The sequence below is a fragment of the Tympanuchus pallidicinctus genome, unplaced genomic scaffold, assembly GCF_026119805.1.
Source record: "Tympanuchus pallidicinctus isolate F22 unplaced genomic scaffold, pur_lepc_1.0 scaffold14, whole genome shotgun sequence".
In the NCBI taxonomy this organism is placed as follows: Eukaryota; Metazoa; Chordata; class Aves; order Galliformes; family Phasianidae; genus Tympanuchus; species Tympanuchus pallidicinctus.
Genome location: NW_026294659.1, coordinates 11,735,162 through 11,761,548, shown reverse-complemented (window position 1 = coordinate 11,761,548; position 26,387 = coordinate 11,735,162). Strand labels below are relative to the sequence as shown.

General features: G+C 39.9%; 2 protein-coding genes and 1 long non-coding RNA gene across 4 annotated transcripts in view; 2 read left to right on the top strand and 1 right to left on the bottom strand.

Moving 5' to 3' along the window:
* The window catches only part of HSF2BP (heat shock transcription factor 2 binding protein), a 36,088-nt gene extending 32,807 nt beyond the window's left edge, over positions 1-3,281 (bottom strand). Inside the window, exons 1-2 of one of the 2 annotated variants that reach the window (XM_052674277.1) lie at positions 3,172-3,281; positions 675-825 (exon numbers count right to left, since the gene is read on the bottom strand). In XM_052674277.1, coding sequence (XP_052530237.1) covers positions 675-825; positions 3,172-3,207 — 187 coding nt within the window. In that variant the 5' untranslated portion in view covers positions 3,208-3,281. Of the gene's footprint in view, positions 1-674; positions 826-2,872; positions 2,936-3,171 lie in introns of those variants that run through there. The other variant, XM_052674278.1, reaches the window with a different exon arrangement.
* LOC128076509 (uncharacterized) lies at positions 421-3,159 on the top strand. Its single transcript, XR_008204407.1, has 3 exons — positions 421-734; positions 1,302-1,420; positions 1,878-3,159. It is a non-coding gene; the product is annotated as an uncharacterized LOC128076509 (long non-coding RNA).
* Positions 3,282-3,495: 214 nt separating the features above from the next.
* Positions 3,496-24,618, top strand: RRP1B (ribosomal RNA processing 1B). Its single transcript, XM_052674237.1, has 16 exons — positions 3,496-3,697; positions 5,698-5,780; positions 6,789-6,846; positions 7,569-7,654; positions 8,732-8,793; positions 10,066-10,195; positions 11,578-11,642; positions 12,160-12,323; positions 12,884-12,978; positions 13,671-13,768; positions 14,197-14,216; positions 14,609-14,734; positions 15,517-16,256; positions 19,410-19,553; positions 20,218-20,284; positions 21,321-24,618. Exons 1-16 carry the CDS (start codon positions 3,565-3,567, stop codon positions 21,509-21,511), a joined length of 2,262 nt encoding a protein of 753 aa, XP_052530197.1. The 5' UTR covers positions 3,496-3,564; the 3' UTR covers positions 21,512-24,618.
* Positions 24,619-26,387: the final 1,769 nt, after the last annotated feature.

Below are 26,387 nucleotides of genomic sequence, written 5' to 3'. Positions count from 1 at the left end.
TTCGTGGCCAATACATTTATTTGAGGCTAGACCACAATCTAACTCTCTACCATCTGAGCCAAAGTCCCAAAGAAGGTTAAAAAACTATATATTAAGGTCTCATTTCAGAAGGCTACGTGGGCCAGAGATTATGCAGACACTCACACCAAGAGGCAGGGACTTGCTAGGTAGATCTTTCACTCGACTGCTTGGGTATTCATCAAGAGAAAGTCTCACAGAGAAGAAGTCAAGATCTAACTCAAACTCAAGGTAGAATAGCTGTTTTCAAAGCTCAACCTATTAAACACAAAGCTATTACTTATTCCTTCAAATTTAGCAGGTTTGTTTGTTTTTTTTTTACCTGTTCTTTTGCTGATCACTTCAAGAGACATTTTGAAAAACAGAATACTTTCCCATTCCCTCCAAGAAGAGTCACTTTTTTTCCTGATGCACCTTCTTTCACCATGTGAACTGTATTATCCACAGCAAAATATTAAAAATTAATTTGACCTAAGCCTAATTATTTCTAATGTGCTTTCTAATTTTCTTCATTGCAAAAACATTAATTTCCTGAAGCAATCTAACATCACAGTTAAACTTGGAACGCCTCAAACTCTACAACCATTCATCTGGGCAAAACAGTTTGCACTGAATAGACTTGGCAGAAACTCAGTCTACAACACGGCACCACTCACTTGATTCAATAGCATCCAGTTTCTGGAACGTCCACACAACATCACCATCGAGTACCTTGGGTAAGAAATCCCGCAACTGCATAACCTCAGTTGTCAGCCTTTCCAAATCCCTCCTTCTGACTTGAACGAAGTCCTCGTTGCTTTCATCCTTCTGAAATGGGAAACAAAACAACCACCAAAATAAAAACAAACAAGCCCCCTGCCCCAGAAAATGACACTGTTTCTGCTTTGAAGTACACTTCTGCTTGCGTCCTTTCTCTCAACAGTACTGTTCTGCACTACATCAATTTAGAAATTCATAACCTTATTTTAAGAGAACTATTGAGCAATAATTTAAAGCGAGTCACTGGGACACAAAGTCTTTGAGTGTAATCTGATTTTTGCCAGTCTGGCCTAAAGCAAATTGTATTATCTTTTTACATCTGTTTTTTCACCTAAAATGTGTGCAATGTACCTCAGAAAGCTGTAAGGATTAACATTCACATGTCTGAAAATGCTATACGTATGCAAAGCTATTGTTTAGAAACCGTTGTAAAACATACACTGTAACTCCATTTTTTAATTAACTCAAATAACTGCAAGATCCTCAGTTATCTAGAACATGTATTTTTTTTTTTTTTTTTTCAGAGTACTAGACCTTTTGTGAGAAGCAAAAGCTATTTGTACTCCAATCCCACATAGAAGTAACTCAATCCCAAATCAAAACAAGAGAGGAGGTGGATGCCCCATCCCTAGAGATGCTCAAGGTTAGGCTGGACCAGACTCTGAGCAACCCAATGTAGCTGTAGGTGTCCCTGTTCATTGCAGGGAAGTTTTACTAGATGACCTTTAAGGGTCTCTTCTAACTAAAATGGTTCTATGAAATGTATTTACTTATTTCCTCTTGTGCCAAGATACTGCAATGAAATAACTTCAATTGCACAGTTCAAGAGAACATGTATTGATTTTTAAAACAATACCAACTTTTTCTGTATAATAAACTACCCAACTCCAGTTTCTGGTGTATTTTGGTATGCACACTGCTGCATCTTAAAGATGCTACACACTGACACAGAAAAAAGTTCAGCTTCCTTTGTCTAAAACATTAATGACCTAGTAAACTTTCACAATGCAAAAATGACATTTCTAAGCAGTTTAAATTTTAGGGAATGGTGCAGGTCTCAGAAACTGAGATTCTTGACATACTGTTTCACCTTCTTTCAGACAGATGAGTGTACTAGAGAATACAAGAAACCATTGCCTCAAGGTATAGCCATCTCAGGTCAAGTCTCAGTCCAAACTCAGGTCATTATGGAATCACAGATTCATTAAGGTTAGAAAAAACTACTTAAGATCACCTAGTCCAACATCAACCCATCACAACCATGGCCACTGACCATGATCCTCAGTGCTACAACTACCCTTTCCTTGAACACCTCCAGGGACAGTGACTCCACCACCTACCTGGGCAGCCTGTGCCACTGCATCACTATTGCTTCTGAGAAGAAATTCTTCCTAATGTAGAGCTTGAACCTGCCTTGCACAACTTGAAGCCATTTCTTCTCATCTTATCACTGTCCTGATGGCCTCCCTGCTCCTGCTGGCTGCACTATTTCTGATACAATTTAGGATGCTATTGGCCTTCTTGGCCACCTGGGCACATTGCTAGCTCATATTTAGCAGGCTGCCAACTAACATCCTCAGATCCTTTTCCTGCGAACAACCTTCCAGCCGTTCTGCCCCAAGTTGCTGTATTGCCCAGGGTTATTATTACAGAAGTGCAGAGCCCAGCATCTGGTCATCCCACTGCCTCAGCCCAGCTATCCAACCTTTCCACATCCCTCTGCAGGGACTTCCTACCCCTAGGCAGATTGACACTCCCTCCCAGCTTGATGTCATCTGCAAACTTACAGAGGGTGCACTCAATTCCCTCATCCAAATCATCAATGTAGACATAAAACAGGGCTGGCCCCAGTACCGACCTCTGAGGAATTCTGCTAGCAACCAGTCAATGACTGCATTTAACTCCACTCACCATCAATACAGACACAGAAAATGGTTTTTAACTTGCAGTTGCAATTAAGGAGCCTTTATGGGAAAGTTAGCACAATCAAGACACACAACGCTACGCAACTCACAGAAAAACAACTCATTTTAGTCTCAAGAACACATATGCATATGTAATAGGACTCCATAGAGGACACCAGGTGAACACTTACAGTCAGACAAACAGGAAAGCCAGAAATAGAGTTCAGTAAGTTCAGAACTACAAAGCATAGCATAAAAACCACATTATCTGCTCTCAGCGACCAAACCCAGGCAAAACCCGAGGCTCAAAACGCGGGGTGTTCCTCCCTGTAAACCACAGACCCTCACACAGAAAAACCAGGATTTATTTTTTTCACCCAACGCTCCCCCGCACTACAACGTCCAGCTGCAACAAGTCGCTCCGCGCAGAGGGAAGCACGGCCCTTCCCCGCAGCCCTCAGGCAGAGCCCGCCCTCCAACCGGGCGCTACCTGCGCTTCGCCCGCCTGCCCCGCGCAGCGCCGCATGGCACCAAGCACCGCCCGGCGGCAGGGCGGGAAAAAGAGGGGAAGGCAGAGGGCGGGAAGAGGGTGCTGCGCCGGCGCGTCACGCTGCGCCGCTGCCCTGAGGGAGGGGCTGGGCTGGGCGTTTTGTGATTTACAGCGAATAAAAACACCTTTAGGCACAACAGTTGTCTATTTATTACTATTATTATTATTGAGAATTTGTGTAAAAGCGGGGCGCAACCGCTCTCCCACACCGTGACCAGCCCCCACCCCAAGACTGATGACGTCAAAGAAAAGGCGACGGCGCTTTCGGTGACGTCACCAGTGCGCGCCCGAGTGTCGGTGGCACGGCGCGGTGCGGTGCGGTGCTGCCGGGCCATGGCTCCCGCCACCGCTCAGGCTCCTGAGATCCAGTTCGCGCAGCGGCTGGCCGCCAACGAGAAGAGAATCCGGGACCGCGCCGTGAAGAAGCTGCGGGGCTACATCAGCGTGCGCACGCAGCGCCCGGACGGTACGGGGCGGCGGGGCACGTGTAGGAAGGGCCTGCGCTGAGACTTCTCTGTGGGGATCGGGGCTCGCTTCTTTGCTTCCTTCTTTCTTTTTTCTTGTTTTAACCTTTACGCACCTATTTCGCAGTATGTGAGAGTTGAAGGCTGTGGTTTTATGCTCTGCTGCCTGCTGAGGAGGTAGTCCCAGCTGTTTCAGTCTTTCCTCATAAGGGGGGTGCTCCAGGCCCTTAACCGTCATCAAAGCAGAGCAGGGGGGTGGGAGGGTGGAAAATCACCTCCCTCGACTTGCTGGCCCCACTTTTTAATGCACCCCAGGGTACCCATTGGCTTTCTTCCTGACAGTTGCTATAAATAAATCAAAGGAGATGCCTAGGGATTAGTAAGAGCAAGCAAATGTACACACTGCCCCTCCGAAGTGCAGATTGCTTTAGTTTGGGGCATTTCCTATGCTAGATGTAGCATCTTTATATTCATATTTCTTATATCACTGTGTTCAGTCTCACTGCAAAGTGTAGATTCCTCCCAGTTTGTGGAAACTCTCAGGTGGATAGGAGCTCCCTCACTAGCAGATAAAGTTGCATGTTAATTAATGCCTTAAAATACTAGGAAACCACCATAGTGAAGCAGTCAGTAAACCTTTTGCACGTGAAGATCAACCCACTGTGAAATTCAAACAAGGAGGAAAGCAAAGTGACTGATTTCCAGTGCTCTTAGATTTATTTGCTCTCAAGTAAAGTTCAAGCTAGTAATATTAAAATGAAAGTTAGCTGATTTGGTCTTGAAAAAAGAGTGTTATGTTCAGGAAGAGTTGTTTGTTTTTTTTTTTTAATTTTCAAGTTATTTATGCGTAAGCAGGCATATGTCTGTACAGTGCTTTGTCGGAGATGAGAGTCACACATCAGGTAAGCCAGCTAGAGTCCTTCACTTGAACAATAAAGAACTTGCCAACTTTTGAATGAGGTACCAGAGTTCCTGCTGACTTCGTCTCATGGTCCATAGGTAGTCAGAACACAGGCCATGGACTGTTCAGTATGATCTATGCTAGGGTTATTAGCCATGCCAGGGAGCCTTTCTGAAGAGCTAGAACTTCAGTGAAGTTAAATTCCAGAGGAAGCATAGAACCACTGAATCTCTGAAGTCATTACATGTGTGTGGATGAACTTGGATAAGCACATTATTTTTCAGAAGTGGTCCTTTTTGTTTTTCTGATCAATCCATTCTTAAAATCCATTCCTTGCGTAAGGCAAAAAAAAAAAAAAAAAAAAAAAAAAAAAGGCAATGAATAGGATACAGGCACTACAAAGCAACAGCAGGTAATAAAGAAGGAAAATTGACTCAACTCTTCTGACAACCAGCAACAGCTTGAAAGATAGGTAATCTCTATCCAGAGGGATGCTGCTCACAGTTTAATGGAGTGGATGGATCCAGGCTCAAGCCCTTCTCTCTCTCAGGTGCATTGCTTGTACCTGCACTCCCTAGGTTAGCCACTCCTCACCTGGTGCTCAACCACAGGTTCAGGCTTTGACCTGGCAGTTCCACTGCACCGTGTAAGAGAAGAGCATGCTATTCTGGGCTGATAATTGGAGGGTCGTCTTTTCTTCTGTCTTTAGTATCTTGCATAAAGATACTGGTTAAAAAAAATAAGCACTAAGCACTAAAAAGCTGTATTCTAGGTTTTGCACTTGTCATCTCTTAGCAATGTGCCAGAGGGAACAAAGCTTAACTGCAGACGGATTTATCAGATTTACCTTAGTGTTCATTTCTCATCTCTGTGATTTCTTTGAAGTCTTTGTTACTTTGACACACAATAAAATATTAAAGGCATGAAATCAAGTGGTGTTAGTCTGCTTATTGTAGGAATCAGTATTCGCTCATAAGAATATGACAAAAAGAAAGAAAAAATGGGAAATAGAGGGAAGGAGAAAGAAAGAGAATTGCTTGAAAGCATTTTGGTGGAAGTGTGGGATGTTTCATTTTCAGTCACGCTTATTCTGTACCCTAGGTGGCTTTAGCCAGGAAGAACTGCTGAAGATATGGAAGGGACTGTTCTATTGTATGTGGATGCAGGATAAACCGCTGCTACAGGTATAGTACTGCTTCTATGTTTGTCTGAGTGGGTGTCTTCTAAAATGTGCTATAAGGACATACTACTTCAGAATAGTGAAAATGACTTGAGTGAGTCTTGCTCACTGTTCTGTCTTGCCCTGACTGTGGTACATTCAGTAGAGTTGACTAAGTCAGTGATCCTCACCTTGTGGACCCTTTGGTGTTTGCAATCACCCTTTCAAAAGCAGATGTAACTATTTACCTTCCAGATGAAATATATATTGCTATGAAGTGCATTGATTTGATGGAACTACAGCAGTAACAGCAGGTTGCCCTTACCTGCAACTTCAGCATACCTACAACCTTTGCTTCGCTGAGTTTGAAAGTTTCATGCTTCCTATTTTTTGTTAGAATCACAGAAATCACAGAATCAGCAAGGTTGGAAAAGACCTACAAGATCACCCAGTCCAACCATCCACTTATCACCAATATTTCTCACTAAACCGTGTCCCTCAACACAAAATCCAAACATTCCTTAGTATGAGGAGTTTGTTGGTATTTTTTCTATTACCAACTTTTTGCCCCCTCCTTTGATTTGTCTACCTATTTTCAAAAGATGCCAGTTTTGGAGTAGAAATCTTAGTAACCTCAAATTGCTTCTCTGTTCACCTCATAAGTAATGTTTATTCTCTGTTTATCTCACAAATAATACAGAGGTGTACCTACATTTAAGCTACATGAGAAGAGTACCCCAAAAGTTTTACATTGCGTGTTAATTCAGATATGTTGGATTATTCTTTTCCTACTTCAGTTCTTGCTGTCAATAGGATGATCTGTGCAGGGAGCTGGTCAAACAGGGCTTCATAGCCTTGAATTTTATCTTGTAACTAACCTAATCCCAGTACAAACTATGGTACAAAAGCAGTTGTTAAGAGAATGTTTTATGAGGGATGTTTCTTCATATTTCTGGCTGTTCTCTTGTTGAATGTGTAGTAAGGAGACCAAGCTCTGAAATACACTATACTAACTGTATTTGTTTGCCTTTAGGAGGAACTTGCAAATAACATTTCACAGCTTATCCATGTGATTCAGAATACAGAGGCTCGTAAGTACTATTTAATTATCTGACTCTTTTCAAGGTGCTTTAATGTTTGATGATTTTGAGCCTACTTTCACAGTCCTAGGGTAGAGACAGATCTGGATCATAACTTTGTTTTTTCCTTTGCTGGCTGTCCAGCTGGTACATGTGATTGCATTTAGGAAAGTATCAAGACCCTGGATCAGATGCAGTTTATTTCTGGTTGTTGCAGGGGAAGGGTTGTCTCTCCAGTGTGAGGAAGGTGAGATTTTTTGCCAGGTGGATGGCAGAGAAAACTTAACCCCTTACCTTGCTGTTCTGTGTATTTCCTGCTCAAATCCAATCTTGTTTCATGAGCTGTTAAGCACAAAATATACAAAATCCACTTGAAATGCAGTGCTTGATCAGTGCCTTGACTAGCATGAGTAGAAATGAATGCTCAAACTTGTGCATATATGCCTGAAAATGTATGGGTACAAAGCTCAGCCTCAGTAACGTTGTTATTTCAATTGTCACTGTAATTGTGCTTGTCTTTAAAAGTAGCTGTGTGCCATTTCTTGCTTTGTTTAGCGGATGTGTACCTGACTCAAGCATATCTACTCACGGATCTACGTCAGTCACTGGGCAAATCCCTAGGGAAATGCAGTTCTCCCTCATCTTGAAGTGACTTCTTGAGATTTTTGGGGTGAACAGAAGAAACCTGCATGCCAGACAAGCAGTTACAAGTCTTCTCTTTTATTCTTTTGCAGAGCACTTGTTCATTCGAACGTTTTGGCAAACTATGAGCCGTGAGTGGAATGGAATAGACAATCTACGTCTCGATAAGTACTATATGGTAATGTTGACTATTGTAGCTCTTTTTCTTTTTCTTTTTTGAATATGTGTAGAATATGATGGTGTGCTGGAAGGCAGCATCCAGCACATGCATCTGTGAATGTTTTAAGAGAAGACAAGTGACTATTTTCATTATTCATTGCAAAATATATTTATTGTTAAGGCTTTTGCACACTATCACGAATTTAGAAGTCGTGACAGTTTATGTTGTGCTGAGAGTTTTTTTTGTTTGTTTAGCTTCTTTTATATCACAGTGATGTTTCTCATAGATTACTCTGAGAGAAATTCTTAGAAAGAAAGATGATTTCATGCATAAGTGCTCTCACTGCATATTAATACTATCTCAGCAGACACTGCATCAAGATCAGTGATTTACAGCGGGCTGTCAAAAGACGTTTATGACTCCATTTAACAAACCAGTTGTCACTAGAATGCCAACTTTCCAGTACTAAAGTATCCACCATAGCACATTCAGCTATCAGAATTTTTTCTGTAGGAAGTGCTATATTAGAACAGATAGTAAAATCACTGAAAGAACACTCTTAAAAGATCTGCCTTTGCAAGAACAAAATTAATCTTTTTGTTTCAAATGAAGTAATTGCTGGCATGTTTGTTGCTGCTGTTTGTTTCTCAGTGTTAGGAGAAAGGAGATGCTTCAGTGTTTGAATCAGGTTAATGCATTTATTTTACACACAGCTATCTCTTAGGAAAAGGTTCTTGTCAATTAAATGATTATTGTTGTAATCTGTCTTCACTGTTGTCTCCAGCTTCTTCAAGTTGTCGGGGTTTTTAGGTCTTCCAGCACTTAATGAGGAAATCAGGGTGATGTAGCTGGACAAAGCTGTACAATAGAGGCAGTCATTGATTTTGCTGGGCTTGAGACATAAAAATACTTTATTGTCATTTGAACCTCAGTGCACACTGCTTGACATGATAGACAAGTCTATCAAAATGTTCGGGGGAGGAAGCTTTTCATCTTGTGCTCTGAAGAGCTTCACTAAGAACTGTATTCCTGTTACAGTCACACTAACTCTTATCCATTACCAAGAACACCTGTAACAGATTTTGTACTTTGCAGCTAATCCGTATGATTTTGAGGCAATCTTTTGAAGTGCTGAAAAGAAATGACTGGGATGAAAGGTAAGCAGATTCCTGAATGTAATTGCACTGTGGGGAAGTACCAATTTATTTTTGCAAAATATATTTTCATTTAATAGATCCTTTTTCACAGGTAGCACTGCCATGAAGCCTCAGCTCTAAGACTTATTTGCTTTCTGTATCAATTACAATATGTAGCTTAGAAAGGAGTCTTGATACATGAGACTTTCAAATATATAATATGGTTTCCCAGATCTTCCTTATCTAGCCAGGAGAACTAGCAGTGAATTTTCTTCTATGGAGGGATTAGACTGTGAGTCAACATCAGGAAAACACAGAAAATGAACTTTTTTACTCTAATGTGTTTCTTATTGGTTGTGGCTTTTTTATTTATTTATTCTGTTTAATCGTGGTGACTCGCCTTTTTATAAGACAGATCTGGAAGCTGTTCTTGTATGCAACAGGAAGCCAGTTTACATTCATGATTTTGTTTATGTTTCTTCCATATGCCATGAAATGCAAGTGATTGCAGTTATCCTGCTCTACTTTCTGCCACTTGTAAGCTTGTTCTGCATTTAAGCCGATGGCAGTCTTTGAAGTGTTGATTTAAAGTGATAGCCTAGTGTTATGTTTATCTTCTTTGTCTTTTACCTTCTGGAGCGTGGATGCAAATGGGCATAATTTCATGGAAACAGGAAACGAGAATAGAAAGAAAATAGGAATGTACCTGTCAGCCTCTCTATTTTATCCTAGTTTTGCATTTGGTAAATGCCCACGGGTCGCTGTTTTGCTGTGAGGGACAAAGTATGCTTTAATGAAGACAAAGTCTGAACAATGGAAATGAGTTTGAGAAGGATCAGTGTTAAATTGAATTGTTGGATGTACACCAAAATGAAATCTCATAAAGTGAGGAGTGGGAGATGTCACTCATCAAGGATGACATTTGGGTCTTCAGGAATGCCCTGCTCAAAACGTCCTATCCATAAGTCATATAGCATAATAAAAGTTTGGTCCATATTCAAGTGAATTTTGAAACTGTGAATTTCACTGTAGCAAACTGTGCTGAGTGGATTGTATGATGTGACAAAATAATCCAGACTGCAAGAAGTTCTAATTGTATGTGGATTTCTTATTAAATTTTTCTTGAAGATGAAAATCCACAATTGAATTTGTTTCTTGTGTTGAACTCCCACCTTAAGAACAGGTAAAACTGTGAATGACTGGGGTCTCTTTTCAAAGCAAACAGAACCTGAACAGTTGAATATTAATATCTTGCTCTTTTTTTTCCTTTTTTTTTTTCCTCTTTCCTTGTAGCCTAAGTGAAATGCTATTGCAGCTACTAATGAAAGAAGTCATGGACCCAGACAGCAATACTCCCAAAGGGATAAAGTTCCACTTCATTGATATCTATCTGCAAGAATTGGCTAAAGTTGGTGCAAAGGAGGTTAGAAAATGCATTGTATTCCTGATAAATGTCAGTATAGCTTGGAGAACCTTAAAAGAAATACGATTTCTTTACATTATATATGTTTAACAGTTTTAAATATAGCATAGCAACATTGAATAAGCATGAAGAAGGTAACTTACTACAATTTACGCCTTCACTTTCTTTGTGTCTTAGTGCAGAAAGTGAGAATATAGTAATTTAGGTCCTTAAGTACTGATACATACACAGCTCCCAGTTTAGGTTGGAAATAGCAGTGGAAGAGTTATGCCATTCTGAACTGTTTGTTTCTCTGAAAGGACTGAAATTGTTTTTCCCTGCAAGAACACAGATGGCAATCCTTTTGCAAAAATGGGCCCGCAGCCTGCTCTTGGCTGGTTCTATAATGCACCTACATAGAGGAAGAAAGCAAGCTGTCAAAGTTATGTGTTATTTTTTATTTTGAGCTTTGGACCTGTGCAGTGAGCAAGTTACCCTTTCCATTTGGTTGCTCATTTTGATGATGACATGGGTCTGTCTTTGCTGTGGATTGCTGTCTCTTTCTGCTTCAGTGCACAGTTTTGCTGCCAAACTTTTTCCAAACTTTATTTTTCTTGTTACTCCACTAGGGTGAGCTGCCTGCTGCCCCATGCTTAGTTCTAGGTTTGTGCACATTTTCCTCCTTATTTCTTCAATCTGGTGCTTACTGTAGCAATAGAGGAAGCAGTTAGCAGCTTTCCATTTGTATTTTTTGCAGTCATCGTTGCATATGATCTTGCCTGCCACTTGTATTGTTCCAGATGGTGGAGAGTAAGAGACCAGTCTGTTCTTGGAGCCTATATAAAAACTGTAAGCTCCATAGTGACAACCCCACAAATAGCAGTCGCGGGGATTTAGTCTTGAAGACCACTTGAAGTTACAGGTGATAAATTGAGCTTAGGAAAATGGTATTTCAGTACTACTGTACTTCGGTAGTACTGTAATAGTGCTGTAGCTGACTGTCGTGGTGCGGGCTGGCAGGTTAAAGGAAAGACAGATCTTATTCATGTCACAGTCTGTCTTTGTGAATGTGCACCAGGCTACCTAAGGTTTTTCCATCTCATTTTTCTATTTCTGAAATACGAAGCCTCACTCATTGTATTTTTCTCCTCAGTAAGTTAAAGTTTGCAAAGCTGTTAGCATTTTTAGAATGCTTCCAAAGAGTATTTGGAAGTTAGTGGTAGCAGTGGTAACAAAAAGCCACTGGATATTCCTGTCAGTTGGAATTAGAGAGTATGCTGAAAGACACTGGCACAACTTCTTAAAGATGATCCCATTACACACAAACACACGCCAAATGTTTAAGGAATTTGAATGCACATATATTTACTGTGCTAACTGCTTCTATCTTTCTAATCATACAGCTCACAGCAGACCAGAGTCTCAAGTTCATTGAACCTTTCTGCAATTTCGTTGCCAAATCAAAAGAGTAAGTTTAATGAAAGGATAAATACTTGTTAAGAATTAAGACATTCTACCTCACAATATCCAAATAAACTAGAAAAGCCGTGGTGTAACTTCAGAACATAGAGAAAGAAGGATATTTTACTGTGTGCGTAATCACTTGAGGATAATTTATGTTTCTAAAATTGATAAGTAATCTTTATAGATTTATAAAAAACATGTCAACCTGTGTTGGTTGGCTTTGTTTCTAGCATGCGTAGAACAGGTGAGTAGGTTGGACTGTTTCAGCAATGTAATGGAAAGCAGCATGTAAACACTGTGAAATTTAAGAGGGTAATGTTAGCAAAACACCCACTAGCCATGATTATTTGGATGTTAAGGACTGCTTTTTAGAAATTAATAGAATGACTTTTCCCATCTGTGGAGCTAGGTGCTTTTTCTCTTTGTTTCCTATTACTCATTTTCCTTGTGTCCCCCAGATTTCCACAGAAAAGAGCATGCTTCTGCTTCTCAGCTCTCATTCCTGCTCTCTTTTAACACAGTCCTTCTGTGATGCACGCTGTAGCCAGTGGTATCTTTGAGATCATTGTGGATCAGTCCCCGTATGCCATTGAAGACCTAATGAAAGAACTGGAAAGCAGCAGCGATGAGGAAGATGTGTCGGAAGATGATGAACAGGGAAAGAAAGAGATGCTGAAAACCAAAGGTGAGGACGAAGTTATGAGTATCCTTAGTAATAATAAAAATTTAAATAGTCTATTTCTTAAAAATACATTTCTGCACTGAACCACTCAAACACATGTCCAGGGTGATGTGAAAGTGACTGTCTTTTTCCTGGTTTTCCTTCGGATGGGCTTAAATAAAGTGATTCCACAAGAACATGTCACAGTAATGGATGGTTTCAATAAAAACAGACTATACCAGCTTTCTACAACAGTGCTAAATAATCCAGTCTGGCTTTTGGCTCTTGGGTGTTCAGAACTTTTTAAAAGACAGTGTGGTTTTGGCATTCTGTGGGAACTAAAAATGAATGGAAAAAAACCGAGAGCAGGCAGGTTTTTGATTCAGGTATGTTTGTGCTCTCAGGTAATGGCATTATTGTGTATTGTGTAGTGGTGACCTAAAGCAGTTAAAGCAGGACAGGCTCACAAGGTGGTGTGAAGAAAATTGCAGCTAATCTTCTGCTATATGAGAGTAGTGCTTGGTGTCTGTTTTTACAAACTAAGCATTAATATTCAATGTTTTGGTTTTACTTTTTATTAACAGCAAATAGACGTTTGTCAGGAAAATCAGCACAGAGCGCTGAAAAAACAGAGGATGCATATGAAAATGCTGATGACAGTATTGGGCCTGTTCTTCAGGTTTGTGACTTGCTTTCTTTGTTAGCAGTGCCCCCTCTGTGTTTTCTTTTTTGTTGCCGATTTGTTTATTTCAACATGTGCAGAAAGAAAGAGTATGAATCAGATAAACATGTTATAAAATTTTAATCCTCTTCCCTGATTCTTTCTTTCTCCTCTACTATACCTTCTTCCTTTTGCGCTTCCTTTCCTATTTCAGAAGTTCAGAAATGTGTGGCCTTGTGGATGGTCAAGAAGTTACTATAAGTTTTATTGACACTAAGAGCAAAAGTAAGAGAGTAACAAGTTGCAATTCGTGTTTTCTAGGTTTATTTCCAGTGCAGTGCAGTGGTTTTGAAAGATGCACCAATTGTGCACATTCTTCACCCATCTGTAGCTTTTAAACAAGACATGATATACTTTACATCTGGTCCTTAACTAAATATTTTGGGGAGTTCTGAAGTTGGTTAGCTTTTTTCATCAATAGGAATTAAGGTTAGACATGTTTCAGGAAATAATACCGAGTACAAACACCTTTAAAAGCGAGTGGAAATGTGTGAAGAAGGTGTACATTTCAAAAGAAAATTACTTTGGGTTTAAAGGAAGTCAGTGTTTAAGGGGTGTGTCTGGTTCTTGAGTTGATGTTAATGTTAGTCTCATTGGATTGTCTTGCACCATAAGTTTACTAAAAGCCACATTGTGCTTTCCTCCAACAGTTTGATTATAAAGCTGTTGCTGACAAACTCTTTGAACTGGCAAGCAAGAAAAATACACCTGCCCTTAACAGAAAGCGTCTGTACAAGCTGGTCAAAAAGTGAGTTCTGTTGAAATACACTTTACTTGTGCTATCTTGCCTTAAATTACTTCACTTTTCCTTCGCCCTTTTGTTCTGGTGACAGTCTCACAAAGGAAGGCTTACCTGGCAAGTGCCTGATGAAGCCTGTGCTGCTGTTCCTCACTGGCAACTGTGGTCTGTCTGCACTGGGTGGCTGTGCCCTGCAGAATGTCACATTTCATTATATGTGACACAAATTATTGTTACAGGAGCATTAAATTCCTCTTTTCTCAAGACTTTCTATTTTGGATCTCTGGAGTAAGCATTTTGTAACTCCTTTGTAAAATCATTTCTATTTCAACAGAATTATGATGAGTACAGTGACGCTGTGCTACTTGTGTTGCAATTGGTACTAAATCAGTAATGCTGATTTGTTCTTCCTTCTCTCCCTTCCTTCTTACCTCCAGGTTCCAGGATTTAGCAGAAGGTAAGGATTGAGCAGAAAGAATTTCTTTCATTTAAAGAATATGTAATGATCCCCATGCAATGTGTATTGCAAATCTTTGTTGTTGTTTTTTAAGCTGCTTTTCAAGGATACTGTAGTGTTGTGGGCTTTTTCCTTTAACTTCACTAGGACTAATTGCATGTTTTTTGTGAGATTGCCAAATCCCCTTCACAATTTCACCAACTCTGTCCTTTGTCCTTAAATGAAAGATTGTTATTTTTACTTAATCAAATAGGAATCACTGGTAGGATTTTGTTTTGAGTTGAATGGGTAACAATGAGTTGATCTGCTTTCTGTGGGAATTACATTGTGTATGAACAGCAACATAGAAAATACCAGTGCTTTTCAGATACCTTACCCTTTCCCCTCAATAGGAATCTTCCCCCAAGATTTCCCTGAAGATGTTTCTACAGATGAAGACGACGATACATTCAGCAGAGGAAGACGAAAGAAAAAAGTTGTTAAACCTTCAGAGAAAAACAGTTTGGAAAAAGTAAAAGGTAAGACAAAGTCAGCCTTTCTAAGAGAGATGATCTATGATCATTTGTCCAATAACAGAAAGTATCAGGTACTGCAATTCTGAAGAAGGCATAAACTGTTGTTTAGAGCGCACTGATTTCTATTGCAGTGAAGATTAAAAGTGAAATTAAGGTCTGTTCAATCTGTGATGGGAATTTTGTTTCTCATTTTTGAGGTGAAGATCACCTCAGTTTTGATCAAAAGCAGAACTGAAAGCAGTTGTTTGCATTACTCCATTGAGCAGTTCACTTACTGTAGAAAAACAGAATCATGTCAGTATTCCTGGAAAAGGATATCAGAGCATTAGAATTTGGTGGAGCTTCTGGATAGGTGAAGAAAGTTTCTAAGAAGCAGGAACAAGTTTATAGCTGTATGTCTAATACTGACACGGCCAAAGCTGAATCGTACCAAAAATATCTCACTGAATTAATGAACCCCTGAGTTGCTCTTCCTCTGTATCTGTGATCAGTAACTGATTAATAGGTAGATAATAACTCTTTCTAACATTATTTCTGTACAGAATATTGTTCCCCCATGGAACGGCTTAGAAGTCAGCTGTGACAAGGCAAGATCAGCAAAATATTAATTAGGCTAGAAGTTCAGGGAATGCAATGTCCTGAGCAGCTGTAACAGTAAAACAAGAAAATATTATGTCTATTAGGAGGAAAAAATAAAAATAAAAATGAAGGACTAACCACTATTCATTTGCTGCATGTACCTTTTTGTTTCACATTTGTGTTGTATGGCATTCCTTTTGGGGTAGGCTCGGGGAAGGATGAACAGGAGACATCAAGTGCAAAGGAGGCATCAGTTCCACAGAAGAGGAGAAAAAAAAGGAAGATAAGGGAGAGGCCACATGCTGATTCTGGAACAATCGATGGAAATTCTGAGGAGGGAGTAGCTGAAACATCTGGATCTGTTAAATTTAACCCAGGAAAGATGCCAGAAAATAATAAGTTGAAGAAGAAGAAATTGCTAGTTAATGAGACAAATGAGATCAGAAATGCAGTAAGTGAGACCAGAGATAAGCACAGCATCACTGCACAGAGCAGTCAGACTGACACAGAGCAGAGTAAAAAGATTCAGTCAGAGAAAACAAATCCAAAAGTGCAGAATGTTCTTGGAAAGCTGGAGTGTCAAAATGGTGCAGCTAATGCCAACAAGGCAGAGCATGTCAACCCATCTGTCACACCATTAATTCCTAAGGCTGGGAAAAAGAAACAAAAAGCAGAGTTTGCTTTGGTCAATGGGGAGAACTTTTTGCAGCAGGCAGAGTTGAAATCCAACAAGAAGGACCCACCGTCAAGAGATGTGGACTCTGAATCTGAACCCGCCAGAAAGGTCAAATTGAAGAAGAAGACAAAGCTGGTTGCTCTGGAAGGGATGAAAGTCTCCAACCAGAAAACAGCAACCTTGAAAAAGAAGCGAAAAGTTATAGAGGTGATAAATTCTGTTGAAGGCAATGGAATTCTGGAGACTGCATGCAAGAAAAGTAGAAAGGAGGTATGTAGATCTATTTTTCATTTTTTTTTCCCCTCCCTTTTGCCCTCTTCACAAACTTACAGGCTATTTTTTACATCTGACCTGTACAGTTACCAAAAGGTTGGGCTTCCCAAGAATCCTCTCATCCCTGCTACATTTTTATACCTCCTTACGCTGTAACATTAGAGCCTGTGCCAGCTATTGCTGTGAAAGAATTCATGTCACTGAACCTTGGTTGGTTAGGTTGTAGAGATGCCTTTGTAGTTGGCTAGGATTGTTTGATTTCTTTTTTTTTTTTTTATTTCCCCTTTGAATTAATTATTGATTTGCACTGGGTGTCTGAACAAGCATGTGTGCAGTCTTGCCATGTCTTGGCAAAAGGATGGGAATGCCGAGGTGGAACCTTTTTAGTTCAGCAGCAACACCGTGTACTTGGATTAGTATAAGCTCCTTGTGATATTGCTTTCAGTAATTCTAATCAAGGCTTCTTTGGCTAACTCACTTCTGCATCTTGTTAGTGCTATACAGAAAAGAGTGAACAGATAGTCTGGCACTGGGAATTTCAGTGTCATCGGTGGTTCCACAATCACTTTTGAGGATGATCTAGTTCCTCACGAAAGTCAGGCTGTACTTTTGCTAGGAAGGTCTGTTCTTGCTACGTGTAGTTTTGCAGGTTGGGAACAAGTTCATTTTTTTCCCCCTGCACCTTCCATTCCCATTTTCTTTTGGCAATGAAGGTAGATTCCAGCAATTTGAGAGTCCGAAAGTATTTTACACTGTATGTTTTTGGTGGCGTTGTTGAGAGAGAATATTATTCTGTCTCTTGCCTCTGAAATCCCTTTAACCATTCATTTTGTGTGTACATTCACCCTTAAGCATTTTATGGGTTCAATTGTATTATTGGAAGTGTTGCTGACATTCCCACTTCACAGGATAGAAAATTCATAAAACATAAATTAAATGTGATATACAAAACAACTGAGTCTTCCTCTGATTAACAAGTGCACATTATTAACCTGTTAGCTCATTTCTGTTTGACTTCAAGGTCTAATTAAAATAAAAGTGTATGATCAGTTAAGTAGTGCCGATTCATACATGATATGATCACTCAGACTCCAAGTGAGGAAAAATTCATTTTGAAACATTACTGAGAATGATGTTAACATTGTTTCAACGTTTCCTATTTTTTGATGATAAAGCACCAAGAAGGAAAGAACCAAAAAAATTCTTAATCCAGTATGTAAACTGCTTTTCTCACTGCAGAGCATAAGCTAAGATATATAATTTTGGAGGAAATTAGGCTTTGCCTTTTTTTTTCTTTTAAATTTCATCATTAGAGGAATGTTATTTTATTTCCTAATTTTAATTAGGTAACGTTGGTCTCTTGCCCAGGAATTACAAGGGGCATGTTTTGGATCTTAATTTCACAAGATAATACACCCACCTAAGAAATGATCTTCAAATATCAAAAAGGAAGAGAAGGAAGAAAAACGAGCACATTCAGTGTTATTTCATGGTTGTCTTCAGAATTCAGGAAGCTAGAAGAGTTCTGCTTTGTTTTAAAGCAAATTGACAGAAGCTGTATCCCCATGAATGTTTTCCACAGCATGGCTGCAAATTGTTCTAGGAATTTCACATTTGTAGATCACTGTAAAGTGCAGATGAGCTTCACAGTAGTTCACAGGCATTTGATGCTCACAGACAGCATGTTGAGAAGCTCTGAAGCAGTGCATTTCATTAGCATTAAAATCACAGATCCTGAGAATTGCCTTGGATTGAAAGGGATAGCTTTCAAAGAATCATAGAGTGGCTTGGGTTGGAAAAGACCTTAAAGATCATGTAATCTTTAAGGCTGGAAAGGAGCACTGAGATCATCTAGTCCAACCATTTACCAACCACTAATATTGCCTTCTAAACCATGTCCCTAATTGCTACATCTACCCTTAAAGACGTCTAGGGATGGTGACTCCACCACTGCCTTGCGCTGCCTTTGCCAATGCTTCACAACTCTTTCAGAGAAGGAAATTTTTCCTCGTAACCAACATCAATCTCCCCGGGTGCAATTTGAGGCCATTCCCTCTTGTGATATCACTGTTACCTGGAAGAAAAGGCTCATCCCCACCTCGCCACAACCTCCATTCTGGTGGCTGTAGATAGCTAAAAGTTTTCCCCTGAGCCTCCTCTTCTCCAGACCGAGCAATCCCAGTTCCCTCAGCCGCTCCCCATCAGACTTGTGCTCCAGGCTCCTCACAGCTTTGTTGCCCATCTCTGGACACACTGCAGGGCCTCCAAGTCTTTCTTGTAGTACGGAACCCAAAACCAAACACAGTATTCAACATGTGGCCTCACCAGAGCTGAGTACTGAGGGATGATCACTTCCCTGCTCCTGCTGGCTGTACTATTTCTGATACAATTGAGGATGCCATTGACTTTCTTTGCCACCTGGGTGCACAACTGGCTTATGTTATGCCAAGAATCAGCATCCCCATATCCTTTTCCTGAGAACAGCCTTCTGGCCATTCAACCCCAAACCTGTAGCACTGCATGGGGTTGTTGTAACCAAAATGCAGGATCTGAGACTTGGTTGTGTTGAACTTCATCCCATTCACGTCAACCCATCTTATTCCAACCCCTCTAGCAAGGACAGGTTTAGCAAATGGCAACACACAGTGAAACTGAGGGGAAGGCAAGAGACTGGTAGCAACTCACACTTGCTGGATTTCTTGAGTGCACACAGACACCATATTTGACTTTGTTTCATTTCCATGTCAATCTAAAGCTGAGTTTGTTCATTAGTTATGTATCTGATCCTACCAGAGGTGCTATGGAAGAGCTGAATTGGTTGTAAGGCAGCATGATGCACAGGAAGGTGAAAGCTTTGTTTACGTTCTGATGAGCCAGGCAAAAGTTTGGCAGGGTCCTTTTTCTTTGCTATGCAGTGAGCTTTGTGTTCCAGCACACAACCTGTCTTAGGGTTGTGTTTTCAGTCAGGATAAATCTAAGATTAATTCCTGGGAGTTAATTAGGATGACTGGTTTATGTGAGTACCAGACAGCTCTCTCTGAGCTTTGGCAACATTGACAGAACCATGTGTGGTAAGCTCTGATCGTTGCACTAGGTATTGATTAGTTACAGTACTTCTGTACTGAGGATTTTTCCCTTCTGTCTTTGTAGGAAAGCAGCACCGCTTTGTTGCCATTAAAGAAAAAGAAAGCAAAACAAGGGAGTGACTTCGTAAAATTTGAGAAATCAACTGTCCCAAAGGCATTGCTCTTCAGGAAGGCCAGAAGTGCCATCTCCACCAGAGCCTCCATTCCGGTAATGTGATTTCACCAGTGGCAGCTAAATCTTGCCACAGGTCTTTTCCTGAAACACGCCCAAACCAAGCACATACCCTCACTCATGCTGTTTTTTCCAGTCTGTGTTAATCTTCTAATGCAGGCAGGTAAATCTGGAGATGCTGTCACATTTCCTTGCAGACAGACCTACAGTTAGTTTCAGAATTTCAGAAAACAAATCGTAGGCATTTTCAGAGTCTCTTCTTTATTCTCCACTGATTTCAAAAACGCCTTTCTGTTGAAAGGATGCCATTTTGAACCTGCTCGTTTCACAATAAAACAAAAATCTTACCTGATTTTCAGTCCTGTTAACTGACTCTAAGCCTCCATTTCTTTCCTCTTGCATTACAGGCTTCAAAAGACCGCCGTCTATCTAATTCACACAAGTTTTCTTGTTTGGTGTCAAATTATGTAATGATCCTAGAGCGTGTCATTTACTCTACAAATTAAATATGTTTGCTTTTGACTTGAAAACCAATGTCTTAGCAGAGATCATTATGTTAATTGTAGATCATTGGAGGACTTCTAAACGAAGTGAGGGGAGTAGGCTGCTTTGCATCAGTTTTGATTGGATATAGGTAAAAGAACTCATATTATTGCCTCAGGAGTCTTATTTTATTTTCTGCCTTCATTTTGCTTCACAGTTGAATAAGCTGCAATCATCCGGCTCCAAAAAAGTCACCTTTGGTTTGAATAAAAACATGACTGCTGGTGAGTCTGATAGATCTGTGTGACACTCACATGTCACCAACGAAGGGGGAAGCTGTACACATTTGCACTTTAAAATTCTTGTTATCTCTCTCAAGCAGGATTGGTCTGATGTTTTCTGTCTTAGTATTTATTAACAGTTCATTGACTGGTTCATAAGCCATCTTCAAGTTCCTAACCAGAGGAGAAGGAGAAGTTGAGGATATTCAGCCTGGTGGCTAGACTTGCATCGTTCCACGGTGCTGCATTGTTGACTTGCAGATGAAGCCTTATAGATTGAGAAGAGTGTGATAGTAACAATCTCTCCTTCCCTGGCCTCCTGTTATGCAGGGGGAGCCTTTCAAGCACACCCCCCTTCATATTCTGCATTGATTGTTCTGTTTCTCAGGATAAAGGTGTCAATGTTCTAATGAGCTCAGGCTGTATTACAGGAAAATACCACTTTCATTTTGGCTGCCTCTGATGCAATTTAGTAATGAGCAGATAAATACCAGTCCCTCTCTGTGTCTCACCTGTAAGCAGACAGTGTTTTTTCCTGTTCTGTGCTATGGAGCAAGGCATTTACTTAACTGCATGTATTCACTTAACTACTTTTGTTACTTTGAGGTATACTGTAGGCCAAGTTCAAATGTAGAAGAGTGTGATTTGATGTATGCATTTATGTTAATGTAACAGCTGCACAAAGAAAACAAAAATGCGTATCTACTAGCAGAAGTGATAACCAGGAGTCTCTGGAGATACATGCTGATTAACTGTAAGAACAGAGACACTGGATTATGGGATACATGAATACTTGTTTCTGAGGGATAGGCTAATTCTCTGGTGGCCTGTGGAACTGCAGGGAATGAATTGTTCATAACCTTTCTGTGGATTGCAACAAACTTCACTGTCAAAGGGACACAGCTAAGAAATTCATTTCACCACCATCTCTGATGGACTTAAGGATCTAAGGCAAAATTCCAGGGCTGGACAATTCCACAAATAATTGATGAGTCCAGTAATTGCATTTTTTTTAATTCACTTACTTGTTTTTCAACAGAATTTAAAAAGACTGACAAAAGTATCTTGGTGAGCCCAGAAGGACCCTCTCGTGTAGCTTTCAATCCTGCACAGAAACCCCGTCATGGAGTGCTGAAGTCTCCTGCAGGTACCCCAGACAGAGAGCCTGAACTGAAGAAACCACTTACTGCACAAACTAAGAAGAAAATAACTGCTAGGGGTTTCTTTTAAACCAACAGCAGTGGCCTACTTTTGTACAGGACGTTTTGCTAAAATATAACATTGTCTGGAGGTATTTTGAACTTCTTTATTTTTTTAAGTTAATATGAATTGTATATACAAGATTCTGATTGTGACCTGAGGCATCACTATTTTAACAGCACTTCAGCTGTATCTTGAAATATTTGTTTTGCCTATTAACGGAAAAGAAATAAAATCCACTCTCTACTCAGGTATAGTCTACAAAAATATGGTCACCGTCCACGTAATTCACAATAGACTTTTACATTTAATTCAGGAATGGTGAGGGTTGCATTGTTCTGGGATTTTTTTTGAGCCAGTTTAAGAAACCTTGCAATTCATGCTGTTAAACTATTTTTAATGGGTCAGGGCTTGAAAGGAAAAAGACGACAGAAATTTTAACTCCGTTAGTTATTTGTGTATTTTAAAATCTTACCCCATCATTGGCATCTTGTTTCTTCTTCTGCAAACAACAATTACCTCGTGTTTCTGCTTAATAGGAGCTGGTCTCGGGTAGCTTTACCCAACTAAGAAAGATTTTCCAGGAGTTATAGGTATGTGGCTGCTCAACCCATTACTGATACATTAAATCTTCACAGTGGGTTTTCTGCTGAGTTGAGAACTCTCACTCTGTTACTTTTGGTAAGACAAGTGCCAAAGCTGACTTACGTTTGCCATATGGTAAGCTGACCTCTTCTCTACTGTAATTCACATGCTCTCACAGGGGAGAAATCTTTGATAATTCCAGCTGGTCTCTCCACCACTCCAGCTCCAGTGCTGACTTTCCTGAAGGTATCACAGGGAGCCTAGATTTCTTTTTTAGCAGCTGGTATCACCACATTTTACCAGAACAGATCTCATTCAGTGAATGAACCACTGGTTGTAGTAAAGCTAGATCAGTGTCGTGTATCCTTGGTTAGGATATGCCTCTCAAATCTTTGGTGCCTCTCAACACAGGGTAAAACTTGACAGTCCAAACAGTTTGGTTTTGGCTTTGATGTAGAACCAGAAGATTTCTTTCTGCAATGTTTCCTTGCATTGCTTACACTTGGATTTTTTTTTTTTAACTAATGTGCAGATGTTTATTTTTTTTCTTTGGTACAGAACACTGTGTACTTCTGTGGGAGACTGTTACGATATTCCAAGGGGGAGCTGTGAGGAAAGAGAAAGCAAATGAAAATAAAAACTTTTTAATATGGTTGAAAGATACCAGATCTTTATTTGAAAGTTTTGCTTGTGCAAAGAAAGCAGAGGCTCTGCAGCAGATCTCTACGTAAGAGTTCAGTATCAAAGTACAACCTGGTGCCAGAACAGAGCTTCATGAGACTTCCCACTCATTCCCTCTGGGATCCCCTAGGTTAGAGAAAGTAAGAACTACTTCAATACCTTCTGCTATGAGAACTAGTAAATGTTTTGCTAATTCACTGAGCAGAATTAAACTTTGTGGCGTAACACATTTGCATTGCTAAATACCACTTTTTACCAGTCTTTGGTGCTGACTGTCCTCTGCCAGAGTAGTCCCTATATGCAACTGGACTGAAACCAGACTTTCATAGTTCACCTAGATTTCTTCAAAAGATTTCTGTCCTTATAGAGTGCTGGTTGGTCTTGGTTGTTAATTCTAACCATGACAGTTTTTTCACTCACTATGTGGTATTGCCATCAGGATGTTAGAAAGTCATTCTGCTCTTGTCTTCTCTCATTTAAAACAAAGGACCGAATTTCTTTTCTTTCTTTCTTTTTTCTTCCCTCTTCTTTCCTTTTCTCAGTATAGATCTCTGGAGAATACATCTGGTAAAACTGATAGCTTTTGCTGTTTAAACAGTTATCATTAATTTATTTTTTTTTTAATCTCATTCTATATATTAGCATAATGCATTTTCTTGCAAGACAATAAGTATGTTGTATGTTTATCTTGTACTGTGTGAGAAGTTTTTTGTGGAATATGCATAAATGCATTTGTATTTGCATGGTTATCAATGCCATATGTTGAAGATGCTATATTCCTCCAAGGATATAGATGCTAACAGTCAGGAGGTGGATCTGGTGTGCTTAAAAAAATCAAGGATCAGGATACACTGGAGTTTTACGTTGGTTTTATTTTGTTTATTACATATATCCTATTATGGAAATGTATTTAAGTGGTTGTCTGGATCTTTTTCAATTGATGCTGGGTCCTATGAACCCATTGCAAGTATTGCGTTGCTGACACCACTGATCATAGCAGACAACAATGGCGGCCAGGTTTTTTATCTACAATTTTGATGATGTAATTACGTGTTGCAATTCATGCATGTAATGTCTGTGCTATGTCAGGGGTGGAGCGTTTTATAAATATGCATACGGAGTGTGTATTGTCTTCAGTGGTGTCTGGAATTTCATTCAGGACAACTTTACAAACAAAAAAATCGCCTCAATGCAGCTCAGTTAGCATTGTCAGGTTAATTAATGTAAATTACCCCAAATATTGGGATAATGAAAATTCCAGTAAACACTGAATACAGACGAAAATAAAGGAGAAATAAATATAACATCTGAGATATTCACTGCACAGACATAATGGTTCTCTAAGGGGAGGTTTAACTGAAGGGGAGAAAAGAAAATGAAAAACTGAGCTAACCTGTGTGATGTGTCTTCATAGCTTTTTTCATAGTGTTTTTCCGTCTCTGAAGCTGCCAATCATAGTCTGAGTTAAAATTTAAGCTTGTGGCATATCTTTAAAGGACTGATTTTTTTTAATGGTTATCTTTACATTTCTGGTACAAATCTGATCAATTTTGTATTTCTCAAGCTCTAGCAGTTTGTAATCCTTTATAGCTTCAAGAGGACTCAAAAGCACAATATCCAGTAACATAAAAAGTTGAAACTATATTTAAATTACTGGGCATGTAAGATCTTTTATATTCTATCAAAGCTCTGTGACTCAAAGCTTCTAGCACACTTTTTTGTATTTCCTGTGCTTAGATGGATCACAGGCAGGAAAAAATTCCATTGTCATTTATGTACCCTTGCAACAACATTATTAATGGAAATACGGTGTCTAAGCATTAGATCATTTAGTCTACTTCAATAAACCATCTTATTTTTTGTGGCCATTATATTTTGGGTAAATTTATATGTGGAAATGGGAGGGTAGTGATTGAAAGTATGAAGAAATCGTGCTTGCATGTGCAGTGCTTTGTCTCTTGTATGAGTAACCAATTCTGGTGAAGACTTTGACACGTTAGAAGTGAGTGAGGCTGTGATAAGGTGTTCATACACCTCGAACTACTGACCTTTGGAATTGTGTCATAAAGTAGATAGCAGCTGTGAAATTGCTTAGCAGAAGCAAAGTAGATCAAGCACAGTAATTCCTCAACAATTAGAACTGGTAATTGAAGCAATAATATTAATACAATATTACAATAATACAGGCAGTGTGTACTTCAGTGGTACAGTTGTCCAGGTATGCTACAAAGCATACAGCACATGGGCATTCTAAAAGCTCTTCACATACTTGTTACCAGTAGAATGAAGAAAGGTGTTACATACACAGAGAATTCCAGTCTTTTACATTTTCATCTTGGGAACTGAGTTGTCCCGTGCTTGGGAAGCAGCAATAAAAAAAAATACAAAATACTTTTTTAAGTGGCATGGAATTTTCAGAAATGGCACCAGTAGAACTAAAATATAAATGAATTAAAGTCCTGTGGGAGTAATGATATTGTTACGTGTTCAAAGAGGTTTACACTCTTTTTTTTTTTTTTAATGAATACATAAGTTTTTAGATAGCAGAATGTTTTTACAGTAGCAAAGGTCACTGTGACAGCAATGAACCTTAACTTTAAATTAACCATTGCATGTGCTTTTATTCTGCATGTTGTCAGGTGGAAATCCTTGTCTGTAACTTAGCCATGGGGCCAAGATACAACTTATTGTAGTACATTTTTGTAATGCTATAATGAGACAATAACGGCAGGGTGGCAAAGTCTTTGGCTACAGCAAATGAGAACAAGCCCAAATGCAGCAGGCAGAAATACAGGAAAAGAGCTGCCTACCTTTGGAAGGCATTAGGTAGGCAGGGATCTCTAGTAAGAGGTGCTCTCCCCTCCACTGCTAACCCTTAAATGAGGTCATAGAATCACAGAATGGCCCAGGTTGGGAGGGACCTCAAAGATAGTGAATCTCCAACCCCCCTGCCATATGCAGGGCCACCAACCTCCCCATTTAATACTAGACCAGGCTGCCCAGTGCCGCATCCAACCTGGCCTTGAACACCTGTAGGGATGGGGCATCCACAACAGCCTGTGCCAGCGCCTCACCATTCTCATAGTAAAGAACTTAGGTCTGGGAAGGGGTGGATCCTGGCTGCACCCCTTCCAGTCACTCAGGTGCACTGCAAGCACCTGAGCTCCCTTGGGTTGGTCCTGCCTTCCCACCAGGTGCTCAGTCACTGGTTCAGGCCATGACTTAGCTTTTCCACTAAAGTTATGCAGCCTTCCTGTGGTATAGGATCTAGGTTGCTTTATTTGGGGCGCTGTACAGGGAAATTTGTGGTGCCTATCTTGAACATGCTTCATGGGATTGTTTGAGGATTCAGTGCCCCTGATGGCTCTTTATGTGATCCATGCAAGCAGGTTGGACCTGGGTTGGCATTTCAGTGATCCATACTGTCTGGTGTTTCTAAGAAGGCAGAAAACATCTCTCTGGGCAACATTCTGCAAAATAACATGAGCATATTTTACATTTTATTCTCACCAAGCAAATCCAGGAGAAATACAGCGAGACTTTCAAATTTATTAATATAATCTGTTTGAGAACTACAGCCATAGTAGGGACAACCCTTCCTGAGGGAAAAATTAAACAAAAAAAAGGTTTAAGAAAGCAC

Bases quoted from the DNA above. Each gene is read 5' to 3' on its own strand.
- RRP1B (XM_052674237.1), top strand. From the start codon at position 3,565: ATGGCTCCCGCCACCGCTCAGGCTCCTGAGATCCAGTTCGCGCAGCGG. The intron at 7,655-8,731 runs GTAATGTTGACT...TGTACTTTGCAG, and splicing joins GTCTCGATAAGTACTATATG to CTAATCCGTATGATTTTGAG. The intron at 14,735-15,516 runs GTAAGACAAAGT...CTTTTGGGGTAG, and splicing joins CAGTTTGGAAAAAGTAAAAG to GCTCGGGGAAGGATGAACAG.